The 12,165-nt window shown below is 65.5% G+C and overlaps 2 protein-coding genes across 2 annotated transcripts in view; both read left to right on the forward strand.

The window, feature by feature from the left end:
• Positions 1-3,511, forward strand: part of RAPGEF3 (Rap guanine nucleotide exchange factor 3) — a 14,717-nt gene extending 11,206 nt beyond the window's left edge. Inside the window, exons 19-27 of the mRNA XM_035308863.1 lie at positions 591-716; positions 824-1,005; positions 1,082-1,172; positions 1,532-1,582; positions 1,868-1,955; positions 2,079-2,143; positions 2,349-2,403; positions 2,504-2,575; positions 3,118-3,511. Coding sequence (XP_035164754.1) covers positions 591-716; positions 824-1,005; positions 1,082-1,172; positions 1,532-1,582; positions 1,868-1,955; positions 2,079-2,143; positions 2,349-2,403; positions 2,504-2,575; positions 3,118-3,236 — 849 coding nt within the window. The 3' untranslated portion in view covers positions 3,237-3,511. The remainder of the gene's footprint in view (positions 1-590; positions 717-823; positions 1,006-1,081; positions 1,173-1,531; positions 1,583-1,867; positions 1,956-2,078; positions 2,144-2,348; positions 2,404-2,503; positions 2,576-3,117) is intronic.
• Positions 3,512-4,601: 1,090 nt separating this feature from the next.
• ENDOU (endonuclease, poly(U) specific) lies at positions 4,602-11,832 on the forward strand. The gene is made up of 9 exons (XM_035308873.1): positions 4,602-5,135; positions 9,343-9,477; positions 9,643-9,684; positions 9,990-10,161; positions 10,281-10,480; positions 10,573-10,686; positions 10,773-10,879; positions 11,216-11,358; positions 11,580-11,832. The coding sequence occupies exons 1-9, from the start codon at positions 5,078-5,080 to the stop codon at positions 11,692-11,694; spliced, it is 1,086 nt and encodes a 361-aa protein (XP_035164764.1). The 5' UTR covers positions 4,602-5,077; the 3' UTR covers positions 11,695-11,832.
• The last annotated feature ends 333 nt before the right edge of the window (positions 11,833-12,165 follow it).

A 12,165-nucleotide genomic window follows, 5' to 3' on the forward strand; every position in this document is an offset into this window, starting at 1 on the left:
CTGAGCTATATGGGGTCATCCATGAGCGGTGCTGAGCAATATAGGGTCATCCAAGAGCCATGCTGAGCTATATGGGGTCATCCATGAGTGGTGCTGAGCTATATGGGGTCATCCATGAGTGGTGCTGAGCTATATGGGGTCATCCATGAGCCACACTGAGCTATATGGGGTCATCCATGAGTGGTGCTGAGCTGTGCAGGGTCATCCAAGAGCCATGCTGAGCTGTGTAGGGTCATCCATGAGTGGTGCTGAGCTATATGGGGTCATCCATGAGCGGTGCTGAGCTATATGGGGTCATCCATGAGCCATGCTGGAGGTGGTGGAGAGGGTTCGATGAGCTGAGTGAAGGGCGAGGGGGGGACCCAAGGCAGCAGAGGAAGAGGAGCCGTGAGTCAGGCTGCAGACGACGAAGGGGGTGCAGGAGCCAAGCCGGAGGTGCTGCGGGGGGGGGGGTCAAGCCAACCTAGAGGCGATGGAGGAGGCTTGGTGAGCCCAGCCACAGGCAAGAGCGCGGCTCCGGCCCCGGCTGCCTCCCAAGCGGCTCAGGGTTGGGGGTGTCCCCCCGCCCCTCATCCTTCCCCTGCGTGCAGACCCCCCATCCCGAGCAGCTGGGCCCCCACGTCGGCTCCTCCGAGACCTTGGACCTCATCAGCTCCAAGGACCTGGCCAGCCACCTGACGGACTACGACTGGAACCTCTTCAAGAGCATCCACCAGGTACGGGGCAAAACCGGGAGGGGAGACACCGGGCGTCCCCCGAGACACCCCCACACCCCCCCCCCGCCCCTCCCCGGCCACCCTCAGGCCCCCCGCCGGCCCCGCAGGTGGAGATGATCCACTACATCGTGGGGCCGCAGAAGTTTCACGAGGTGACCACGGCCAACCTGGAGCGCGTCATGCGGCGCTTCAACGAGCTGCAGTACTGGGTGGCCACGGAGCTGTGCCTCTGCCCCGAGGTGGGCAGGAGAGCCCAGCTCCTCCGCAAGTTCATCAAGCTGGCTGCTCAGTGAGTGCCCCGCCACCCCCACGTCCCCGTCGGGACCGGCTGGTGGCCTCCCGGCTGAGTCCGTCCCTGCCCGCAGCCTCAAGGAGCAGAAGAACCTGAATTCCTTCTTCGCGGTGATGTTTGGTGTCAGCAACACGGCCGTGAGCCGCCTCGCCAAGACCTGGGAGGTAACAGATCTTCCCCCCCCCCCCAAGGACAGATCCGGGTCCCCGGGGGCTACAGAAGGGACGAGGGTGGCCGGGCTCCAAGCTGACCCCGTTCCCCAAAAGGTTTTGGGAGGCAGGGAGCAGGATTGCCACCGTGCAGGGGGGCAGGAGCCGAGCGTGCATCCGTGGTTAGATCCCAAATCCCGCGCGCCGCAGTGGAAACGGGCTCCAAGCTCCCCTGGAGCGAGCTCGGAGCGCCGAGAGGGGCATTGGGATGAGGGGCTCGGAGGTGCCCGGAGATTTAAGGGGGTGGGGGGGGGGTTCAGGGGTAGAGGGGGGGCGGGGTGGGGCCATCCTGACCCCCCCCCCTCTCCGCGCAGAGGCTGCCCCACAAGATCCGAAAGCTGCACGCGGCTCTGGAGAGGATGCTGGTGAGAGCAGACACCTTGTGCAGAGCTGGGGAGGGGGCATGGGGTTGGGACAGAGCTGGGGGAGGGGGGGGGGGGTGAGGCTGTGCCACCCCCATGCCTCTGGGTTTGCTGTGGCTCCCTCCTGCCCCAGCGTCCCGAAATACACAAGGTCACAGGGGTGGCACGGGGCAGGGGGGGGGGATGGGGGCATTCCCTTCTCCCAAATTTTGGGCTGTGCCAAGCCAGGGCACCGGAGCCCCCTCCCCTGGAGACCCCCACCCTGCTGAGCTCCCGCTCCATCCCCAGGACCCGTCGTGGAACCACCGGGTCTATCGCCTGGCCGTCGCCAAGCTGAGCCCCCCCATCATCCCCTTCGTCCCCCTCCTCCTCAAAGGTGGGTACCGCAGCTCCGGGGGCGCGGGGAGCCCTTTTGACGCCTCCCACCCCCCCCCGGGGACCAGGAAACCAAGCCGGGGGCTCGCTTTTCCCCCCAACCCCCCCCCCCCCCCCCATGCAGACATGACCTTCATCCACGAGGGCAATCGCACGCTGGCCGAGAACCTCATCAACTTCGAGAAGATGGTGAGTGGCGGGGGGGTCGCTCCCCTGCTCCTGCTTGTCCCGGGGAGGCAGACCCAGAGCATCCACGCGGCATCACGAACACCCCCCCCCCTCCTTCGGGGGTCAGGACCCTTTTTGCTGATGGGGTGGGGGTCACGGGGGGATGGAGAGGGGGGAGCCAAATGGTGCCGGGTGGCAGCAAGTGACCTTCGTGCATTGCCCGCAGCACATGATGGCCAAGACGGTGCGCGTCCTGCAGCGCTGCCGGGGCCAGGCGCACGGTGAGTGCACCCCGGGGTGGGGGGCGAGGAGCAGGGGGCCGGGGGGGGGCGAGGTCCCCGCGGGGCCGTAGCTCAGCTCCTGCTCTCCCTCCGCACCCAGCTCCGCTCTCCCCGCTGCGGAGCCGCTCCCCGCACCGCCCGGAGGACCCCAAGGCCGTCAGGATGAGCACGTGTACGTTCGGTGCCGGGAGACCCCCATCCCGTGGGGCTACGTGGGAGCCCACCGTCCTTTGGGGGGGGGGGGGGGGGCACCCCGGGGGCTGCGGCGGGAGAAAATTGGGCTGGGGGTGGTGGCGGCGCCTCGGAAAGCGCCGGGGTGGAGGCTGAGCTCCTGCTCCCCGCCGTCCCCAGCTGGGCACCGCTTTGCCCCGTGGAGCAAGTCTGCTCCTACAGCTCCTGGGGGGCCACGGGGGGGATCCATGGGATGGGACAAAGGTGATGGAGGGGGGGGGGTTGATGTGCTGGGCGAGAGGAAATAGAGGGGGACCCGTGAGCCATGCCGGAGGTGATGGAGGGGGATCAGAGAGCCAAGCTGGGGGTGACGGAGGGGATTTTGGTGAGCTGGGCAGTGGGGGACAGAGGGGGAGCCACGAACCAAGCGGGAGGTGATGGAGCAGGACCGCTGAGTCAGGCCGCAGGGGGTGCGCGAGCCCAGCCGGGGGGCGATGGAAGGGGCTGGGGGAGCCCAGCTCTGAGCCCAGCTCTCCACCGCAGGCTCGGAGCAGTCCCTGAGCGTGCGGAGCCCCGTCTCCACCTGGGCCTACCTGCAGCACCTGAAAGCCATCGACAGCCAGAAGGAGCTGCTGCGGCTCTCCCGAGACCTGGAGTCCTGACGGGCAGGAGGGAGACGGAGCAGGGACGCAGCGGGGACGCGGCAGCGCGCGCGTGCCGGACGGGGGGCCAGCTCTGCCCCTCTGCTCCCCACGGCTCAGGGCGCACGGGGCCACCCTGGAGCCGGCCAAGAGCCTCTGCTCGGCCGTGCCACGGGCCCCAGACCCGGCGGCGCCCAGCAGCCGGGAGCCCACGGGGGGCTGCGGGCAGGCGAGGCCACGGACAGCGGGGTTGGGGAGCCCCCACGCAGCGAGCAATAGAGGTATTTTTGTATGCACGGCTGCAGTCACCTTTCTTCAGCACGCAGCAGCCCGGGTTCACTCCTTGCAGCAGCTGGGGCGGGGGGGGAAGGAGCCCTGGCTGCCCCACACCGATGCTGCTCGCCCCGGGGGTGCTGGGCTGGAAGGTGCCCGTTGCTCCCCGTAGCTCTGGCTCGTGCTACCCCAGAGGGGGCCACCCCAATCCTCTGCCCTGCTGCTCCCCTGGGAGGCACCGAGTCCCCAGGCCCAGCTCCGGGGAGCTGCGCAGCCCCAGCAGCCCAGCCTGGGCTGAGCACAGCTGCCCGCGTGCCTCAGTTTCCCCACCCGGACGGGGCACGGGTAGCCACGGGTGGCAGCAGCCTCCTGGCACGAGGGCCGGCCGACGCGCAGACTCAGCGCAGGATGATGTGAAAACGTCACGTAAAACAAAACTGCTGTCAGCAAGGACAAGTCAACGGGGTCACCAGCCCAGGGTGGAGGGGAGGAAATGACTGAGGGGTGAGGAGGAAGCCAAAGCTGGCCCTTATTACACCAAACGCTGCTCACCTGTGCCAGATGATGCATCCCGGCGGGGTTAGGGCTGTTGCAAGGCTCCTGCGTGGGCAGGGTGTGTTGCAGGCGGCTGCTGCCTGGTTTGCTGCCCAGAAATCCCCTCCTCGGGGCTGTGAGGGGGCACTTGGGGGGGGCGATGCCCTTAATTTGGGGTGGGGGCGATGCCCCCTGCATGGGGACAATGCCCCCTGCGTGGGGACGTCCTGTCCTGGACCTGCTGGGGGTGAGGGTGCAGGGGTGGGGTTTTTTTTGGCTGTGAGGCAGGAAAATGCTGGACCCTGGGGTTTAGGCTCCCGGTGAGGCTCCCTGAGAAATCCACGCCGCCAGATGGGAAGCGAAGAAGTCAGAAGCCAGCAGCTGAGGCGCACCCTGAGGTGCGCACCAATGGGTGCTGCTGGTCCCATCGCTCTCCTGGAGGGGCGATGCTCGCGGGCACCCGACCAGCCCCCAGAAGGAGGGGGGGGCTTGGGTTATTTTCCTGCTGGGGCTCAGCGCAGAGCCCTGTGAGCAGCTGGGGACGGGCAGGAGCTGGGGACCGGTGGGAGCTGGGGTGCTGAGCTGTGCTGGGGGCTGTGCAAGAAGTCGTTACCCCTGCAATTAACCGGGGGGGGGGGAGGCAGAAAGGTGCCAAGGGGGTATGAGGGGATTTGCCACCAGGTGCCAGGGAGGGACCGAGCTGTGGCACCGATCCATGGGGACTGTGGGCATGCGGGGCCCCCCCCCCCCCCAGAAGCTTTCCCTTTGCTCCTCAATCACCCCCAGGGGGGAAACTCGGGTGCGAGGAGTGGAGCAACGCAGGGAGCTGGATTTACCAGCCCTCCTCCCATTCCGGGCAGCCTGTAATTAGGACGTGCGCCTAACGAGCTTTGCCAAAGTCGGGGCGCAGCCTGCCCGCAAGCTCCTCGCTGGCACCGGGCTCCTCCCTCGGCTCCCGGGGCCCCACATATAGCAGGGAGCGCCGGCCAGCACCCACATTTCCAGCCGGCATCTCCGGGGTGCTCCCAAGCACCCGGCTCAGGTCCCGCGGGACGATGAAGCCCTGGATGCTCCTCGTCGGGGTGGGGATGGCCTTGGGCTGCGTGGCCGGCCGTGAGTAGCAGGGCCTGGCTCGGGGAGGGGGCGGCAAGGGGTTGGAAGCAGGCTGGGGGCTCGGGGAGGGTCGGATCCGGCAGAGCTTTGCAGGGGAAAGGGCGGAGGGGGGTGGTCGTGGGCTTCCTGCGGCTCTAGGGGGGGCTCAGCCGGGGAGGAGGGGGCTTGGTCCTTCTCTTTGCTGGGTTGTGGCTTCCCCCCGGGGTCGCTTCCCGCTGTGTCCTGCTGGGCTTTCTTCACCCAAACCCACCTTCCTCTGCCTCCTGCATCCTCCCGCGCTGGGGGAGGATTAAAGGCAATATTTCTCCGCTGCCTTTATCCACAATCCTCCCGGCCCGGCTCGTTGCCCATGGGTTGCAACGAGAACACAACGCCAGCCCAGGTGCCTTGCCCATCACAAGCGCTGCCCAAAGAAGCCACCGAAGCTCCGCTGTGCTCCCGGACAGCCCAGCACGTCCACGCAGCCCATCCCATGGCCCTGGGGCTGGGCACGGGCTGGTCGGGGCAGCTGTGCTGGCACAGCCCCAGTGTCAGGGCTGGAAGCTCACTGGGATTTACTGGGGCTCCCGGCTTCTCACCCGGTTTCATCCTGTGCCGGGTCCCAGCTTCGGTAGGTGAGCGAAGCCCGGGGGTGCTGTGTGAGAGCTGTGATCCTGCTCCAAAAGCTCTGGCAGCTCCCAGGACAATAGCCAGGATCCTGTGGGGCAGGTCAGGTGGCTCCGGGAAGTGGATTTGGCGGCGTTTGGTCATGCCATCAGTCACACCGAGATCGTCATCGCGGGTGCTGGCGCGTTGCGGGGCGGCTGGCCGGAGAGATTCATGTGGAACAAGAGATTTAGGAGATGGGGCAGAGCAGCAAGCCCGGGCCAGGGCTCCTGGGGCATCAGGGACGGAGCACGATGCAGGCGGAGCTCAGCCAAGGCTGTTTGGAGGTGGGCTCGGAGGGGCAAGCAGGAAAAACTCTGGTTTTGGCACGATGCTGCGCCGAGGAGCGTCTCCTGGGCATTGGCTTTGGGGCTCCTTGTTTCCGAGCATCCCGCACGTGTTGTCCTGGGTGTTGTCCTGGTTGTGTTCTCACATCAAATGCGAGCTGTAATCCGTTCTCAAGAAGGGAGTTTCATCACTTTTTTTGGCACCGCAAGCAGGCTGTATCTGGCCTCGAGGTTAGTGGAGAGGAGTTTTGCAAGGCCAGGTGCAGAAGAGGAGCTCCTGCTGCAATCCTGTTGCTTCTGCAATCCAGCGGGTGGGCTGCCGTGACAATTTGCTGTGTTCTCGTCTTGCTTAATGCAAACACAGAAGGTGTCCTTGCTTGGAAGCCTCACCGGGGTGTGCCGGAGCTGGGGAGCAGCCAGCAGGGAAGGACGAGGGACCTGGGACAAGATGAAGGTAGTGGCAGCCAAAGGGGAGCTTTGCTCGTCTCCAAGATCCTTCCTCAAGGCCCTGAGAGAAGGTGGAGGGATCCTGAGGGCAGGCAAAACTTCCCTGGGCGAGGTCCTGAGCAGCTCCCTCTAACTGGACCCCAAATCTCTCTCCGGAGCGATGTGGAGGGGTTTTTGGAGCCCCCAGCCCGTGCCCGGGGGAGCGAGGAGCCAGGGAGCATCGCTGGCTGCTCGTGGTGCACATCTAGGGTGTAACAACCGCCCTTATCCTCATCCAGGCAGGACGGTGGCGGGCGGCTTTGCCCAAATATCCCCAAAACATTTCCCCGCACCTCGAGGAACGGAGCTGCTCGGGAAATAGCCCGCGCCCTCCCCGTCAAAACTTGCTGGCAGAAATGAAGTCGTGTTTGCTCTCGTCCAAACGCTGCGTTCAGGCAGGGACTGGTCTGGCTGGAGAGCTGAACGTGAGATATTTGACAGGGATATTTGTCTGGCTCGGTGCACCCCGAGAAGATCCGCGGGCTGGGCGAGCCCAGCGCAGCCCGTCCTGTCCTGTCCCAGCGGGGGCCTTTCCGAGGGCTTGGTTGCCAAACCCGCATCTGGCCTCGTCTTGCCTCATCTGCAAAGTGGAGTTTTCTGCTGGGGAAGGGCCGAACATCGGGGGCTGGTGCCGGGGAGCAATGGGTCAGAGGAGGGGGCAGGAGGATGGTCCCGGGTCCCCCCCACCCAGATCCCAACACCAGCAGTGTTTGGGCACGGCTGGCCATGTCCTTCTGCTCCAGCTGCCCTCCTCCAGCATCGCGAGCTCTCCCATCAGCTCTTCTCTCCCCAAAAGCTCCGGCAGCTCCTCTAACTTGACCATCAGGAGTGCCAGGCTGCCCTGCGGCTGCTTGGCTCTATTTAGGTGCGAGCCTCCCTGGCCGTGCAAGGCGAGCAGCCTCCTGCAGTCATCCCCAGTGCCCTGCTCTGGGAGAAGCCTTAGCTTGCTGCTGCTGTTCTGGCACCCGAGCCGTGGTAGAAAATGATGCTGAACTCGCTCCTCCGAGGGCTCTGCAGAGCTCCCAGCCTCGGCTGAGTCACCGCACGTCCCCGTACCGGGCTTTGCCGCGACACGCTCGGGCACCACGCGCCCCGTGCCGGCCGATGTGCGGGCAGCTCCTGCCATGCGCAATCCCTCCCGCTGGAAAGCGAGCCTGGATGTGTCATTCAGCCCGAATTGTCCCGAAATGCTGCTTTGGGAGCGAGAGGCGTGCTGTCCGGCACGAGGGGGGTTGCAGCTGCTGTGCCCACCAGGGCTCCGGACCTGGCTGTGCTGCTGCGTGGACGGGTGACACCAGGCTGCTCGAGCCATGCTTGTCCCCAAACCCTCGGATGCTCCTTCCCTCTGCAGCCCCTTCCAGTTGTCCCTGCATCAGCATGAGCAAAAGTGGGACTCAAGTGGCCCCGAGGGTGAATCTCCTCGAGGAGCATCCGATGAAATCCAATAAAATCAGGACCCCCTTGCAGCAAGAGCAGCCAACGAGGGCTGCTGGGGCAAAGAGGTTCTTCCTCCCAGACCATCACCTGTAGGAGCACGTTTCTGTGGTCCCCAAACCTGACAAATAGTTTGGGGGGAAAACAGAAAACAGCAGAGCAAGCGAAGCGGCTGCGGAGAGAAAGCAGCCGGGGTGACCTCGGAGGTCACGCTGCTGGATCAGGATCTGCCCCGTGGGCACGTTTCACCTGCTGGAACCGAAGGCAGGCCACCCAGGGGTGTTGCTCGCCGTGTTTATGCTGCTGCCTGATTGCAGGTTTGCAAGGGAAAGCAACACCCTCTCCTCCAGGGATCGCTTTGCAGGCTGGCCTGTCTGGGGCACGGCTTCTTGGCACGTCCCTGGGGGTGATGGCACCAAGGGGGTGTTGGGGAAGCCGTGCCCGGGCTGCCCTGTTCGTTAGGAGCATCGTTAAGCAGTGGGCAGAGAAAAAGGCACCTTCCCTCCTGGTTGTCTCTTAAGAACAGCCAAGCCTCTGGTCCCACCTCGGTCCCCGCTTTGCCTGGCAGCAGGCAGCCCTTGTCCCTCGGAGAGGTGGCATTTGTGCTATTCAGAGCACGGCTTGAGTCGCTGCGTTATTTTTAGCTTTGCCACAGCGTGTAATAAAGCACGGGCTGACCGGCACATTCATCGCATAAATAGCTCAGCGGGGACTCCCCGTGTGGCCCGGCGTGGCGGAAGGACGGACGGACGGGTAGCAAATGAGGGAGTCTGGAATGTGGCACTCCTCCGGGCTGGGGACGGCTGGGCCTGGGGCACCGCCGCTAAGCCTGGCGTTAACGGGGTGAATCAGAGCAGGCAATTAGTGGTGGGGAGCCGAAAAGGTGCTTCCCCGTGCCAAGCGACCTGCCAAGGTCCCTGGTGTGGCGTGTGTCCGCGGCCAAAGGCGAGTGACCCGCGGAGATGCGTCCTGAGGACTCAGCCGGTCCAACCGCCACCCCAAAACGTTGGGAAAGGATCCTGACCAGCTTCACGGCGGGACCTTGGTCCCATCGGCTCCCCCCAGGATGGGAGCAAGGAGGGAATGTGCTGAGCTATGGGCGTTGGGATGCTGCAGCATCCCCGTGGTCCGGGGAACGAGGAACTGGCCCAGCTCCGGAGCAGCTGGAGCTCTTCCTCGCTCCGTTTCTCACTCCTGGACACCCTCAGCACCGGTGTCCCCGTGCTGTCCCCTGCCACCAGCCAGGACCCAGAGCCAGGCGGCAGCTTGGGCAGAAGGCAGAGACGCTCTCGGATTTGGGGCTGGACGAGGCAGGGCTGCTGCTCCATCCCGCGGTTGTTTCTCTTCCCCCTAAGAGCTGTACACGGCCCCTGACTCCTGCAAAGGGCGCTGCGAGGAGCCCTACAGCAAGGAGGACGAGTGCCACTGCGACGCCGAGTGCGAGAGCCACCACAACTGCTGCGAGGACTACTACGAGCACTGCCGACCGGGTGAGGAGGGGGCTCTGTGGGGCTGCTGGAGCCCGGCGGTGGGGTGCCAAGGGCTGGTTCCGTGCGGACATCCACCCGTGCCGCTGTGCACTTGCGTGCGTGGTCCCGGGCAGCCCCAGCCTGTGTCTCCATCACGCTGAGCTCCTTTTTCTTGTTCTTGGGCAGGTGGGGAATGGGGCGAGGAAGCAGCACGCAGACATGCTGGTGGTGAGTGGCTCTGCTTCTGATCGAGGGCAAGGAAAACCCCCCCGGGTCCCCCCCGTGCGCCTGTGGGCTGCTTGCTCCCAGGGCCGACGGCGTGGGGGGGCACAGTTTTGGCACCCGTGCGGTGCTGCCACCATTTGTGCAAAGCCTCTGTGTGCTGGTGCTGAGCCCGGGGGACAGGGACTGACGTCCCCCTCTCACTTAATGAAGGCTCTTGTGCCCAAAACGTGGGGTTGGTGCTGGTTGGGACCCCCCTGCCACCCCTGCACCCTCCGCGCCCCGCGGTCACCCCGCGCCTCTCCTCGCAGAGGGTTTCTCCAGCAGCCGCGATGCCGTCACCGACGAGGAGCTCCTGCAGGTCTCCGAGCAGCTCTACGGGGCCGATCACAACAAAGCCCGGCCCCAGGACATCACCATCAACCCGCAGTACCGGGCTGCCCCCGATGAGACGGATGACCAGGAGGATCGCTCCCCCCGGCCGTGAGTGTGCCCCAGCGCTGCCACCAGTGCCACGTGGCAAGGGACCACCGTGGCCAGGACCTGGCCGTCTGGAGAGGGGTCCCAAAGGATCTCCAAAGGGTTCCTCTCCTCCCTCCCAGGCTCTACGCGTACGTGAATGAGAAGCTCTTCTCCAAACCCACCTACGCCAGCTTCATCAGGCTGCTGGACAACTACCAGAGGGCGACCGGCCGGGAGGAGGAGGTGACAGCGGAGGAGCTGAGGGAGCAGGACACCTTCCTCAGGGAGGTGATGAAGACCGAGCTGATGAAGAAACTCTTCGCTTTCCTCCATAAGAAAAGTGAGTGTGGAGCGGGGCAGGGCCACCTGGGAGGAACGGGGTCCCCGCGTGTTGATCCCCCGGCTCCCATCTCCCTGCCTCCCTCCCCACAGACCGCTACGGCTCCGAGCAGGAATTCCTCGCGGATTTGAAGGAGATGTGGTTCGGCCTCTACTCCCGAGGCAACGGCGAGAAGGACTCCAGCGGCTTCGAGCACGTCTTCTCGGGTAGAGCCGGCGCGTCCCGGTGGGACGGGGCAGGGGCTGGGCAGCGGGGGGTGCCCGGCTCACCCCAGGGTCTCGTTTGTGCTTAGGGGAGATTAAAAAAGGGCAAGTGAGCGGATTTCACAACTGGATCCGCTTCTACCTCCTGGAAAAGCAGGGACTCGTCAACTACTACAGCCACAACTACAACGGGCCGGTGAGTGCTGCCACGGGGTGAGGGCTTGGGCACGGAGCGCTGACCTCGCTCCAACAGCTGCGTCCCGAGGGGGGCAAACGGGGACCCCCCCCGGTACATGGGGCGGGGGCGCTCACCCCTCTGCCCCCGTACCTGGACCTTGGGATGGGAGCAGGGTGGGGAAATCCAGAGAAGATGGTTGCAAAGGGCAAATGAAGCTCCCAGACAGGAGCAGGCGTGAGGCTGGGAGCATCCTGGAGAGGGCACGAGGGTTTTGCTTGGCTTCCCTGCCCTGCTGCACCTGGAGCCAAGCTCAGCGAGGGTCTCAGCCCCCAACCCCCTTCTCCCGCCCTCCAGTGGGACACCTACCCCGACGTGCTGGGGCTGCAGTTCAGCTGGGACGGCTTTTACAAGGAGGTGGGCTCCGCGTTCATCGGCTGCAGCCCCGAGTTCGAGTTCGGCGTCTACACGTTGTGCTTCATCGCCCGTCCTGGGAGGGCGTAAGTACGGCACCCCGTCTGTCCGTCCGTCTGTCCTCCGGCCACGGAGCCCTCCTGCTCCCCACGGAGCAGCTGAGACAGCCCCTGACATCCCCAGCCCATCTTCGGGGCATCACGGGTGGGATCGGGATGGGATGGGGACATGGGGACGCCGGGAGCGCTTTGGGGAGGGGGGCGAGAGGTGAGCGTGGGGCTCAGGGGTGGACCGTGTGTCCCCACAGGTGCCACCTGAGCCTGGGTGGCCACGGCATCAGCATCCAGACCTACACCTGGACCAAGTCCACCTACGGCCCTGGCAAGAAATACATCGCCACCGCCTACGTGATCTCGCCCTGAGGCTGCCCCCATCCCGGCTGGGAGGAACGGGGCGGCCGCAGCCCCACCGCTCCGGGGCCCTGGGCTGCCCCTCGCTGCAGACCCCGTGTGTGGGGCAGGATTGTTCCCCCCTTGCGAGGCGGGGAGCCCCAGGACCCGCGTGGGGCAGGACAGAGGTGGCTTTGGCTCGCGTGGAGGCAGCGAGGGGAGGGAGGCAGCAGCCTCGGCAGCCCCGGTACCGCCGAGTGATGCATCGCCCAGTCGCAGCAGGAGAGCAGGGGGCAGAGAGGGACCTGCAGTGGAAAGAAGCACCCCCGAGCGAAATAAATACTGACCCTGGAAGGAGACGCATTCACTTGCTCGGTGTTGGAGACCCTGCTCTTGCTGTTCTGCCCCAAGGGACGTGCCATGGGCAGCTCTGCAAGCCCCCCCAGCCCCACGGACAGGGTGGGCGTTGGGACCCCCGGGTGCTGCCAGGTGCTCCCCAAATTG

This window comes from Oxyura jamaicensis, chromosome 33 (genome assembly GCF_011077185.1).
Source record: "Oxyura jamaicensis isolate SHBP4307 breed ruddy duck chromosome 33, BPBGC_Ojam_1.0, whole genome shotgun sequence".
NCBI classification, from domain to species: Eukaryota; Metazoa; Chordata; class Aves; order Anseriformes; family Anatidae; genus Oxyura; species Oxyura jamaicensis.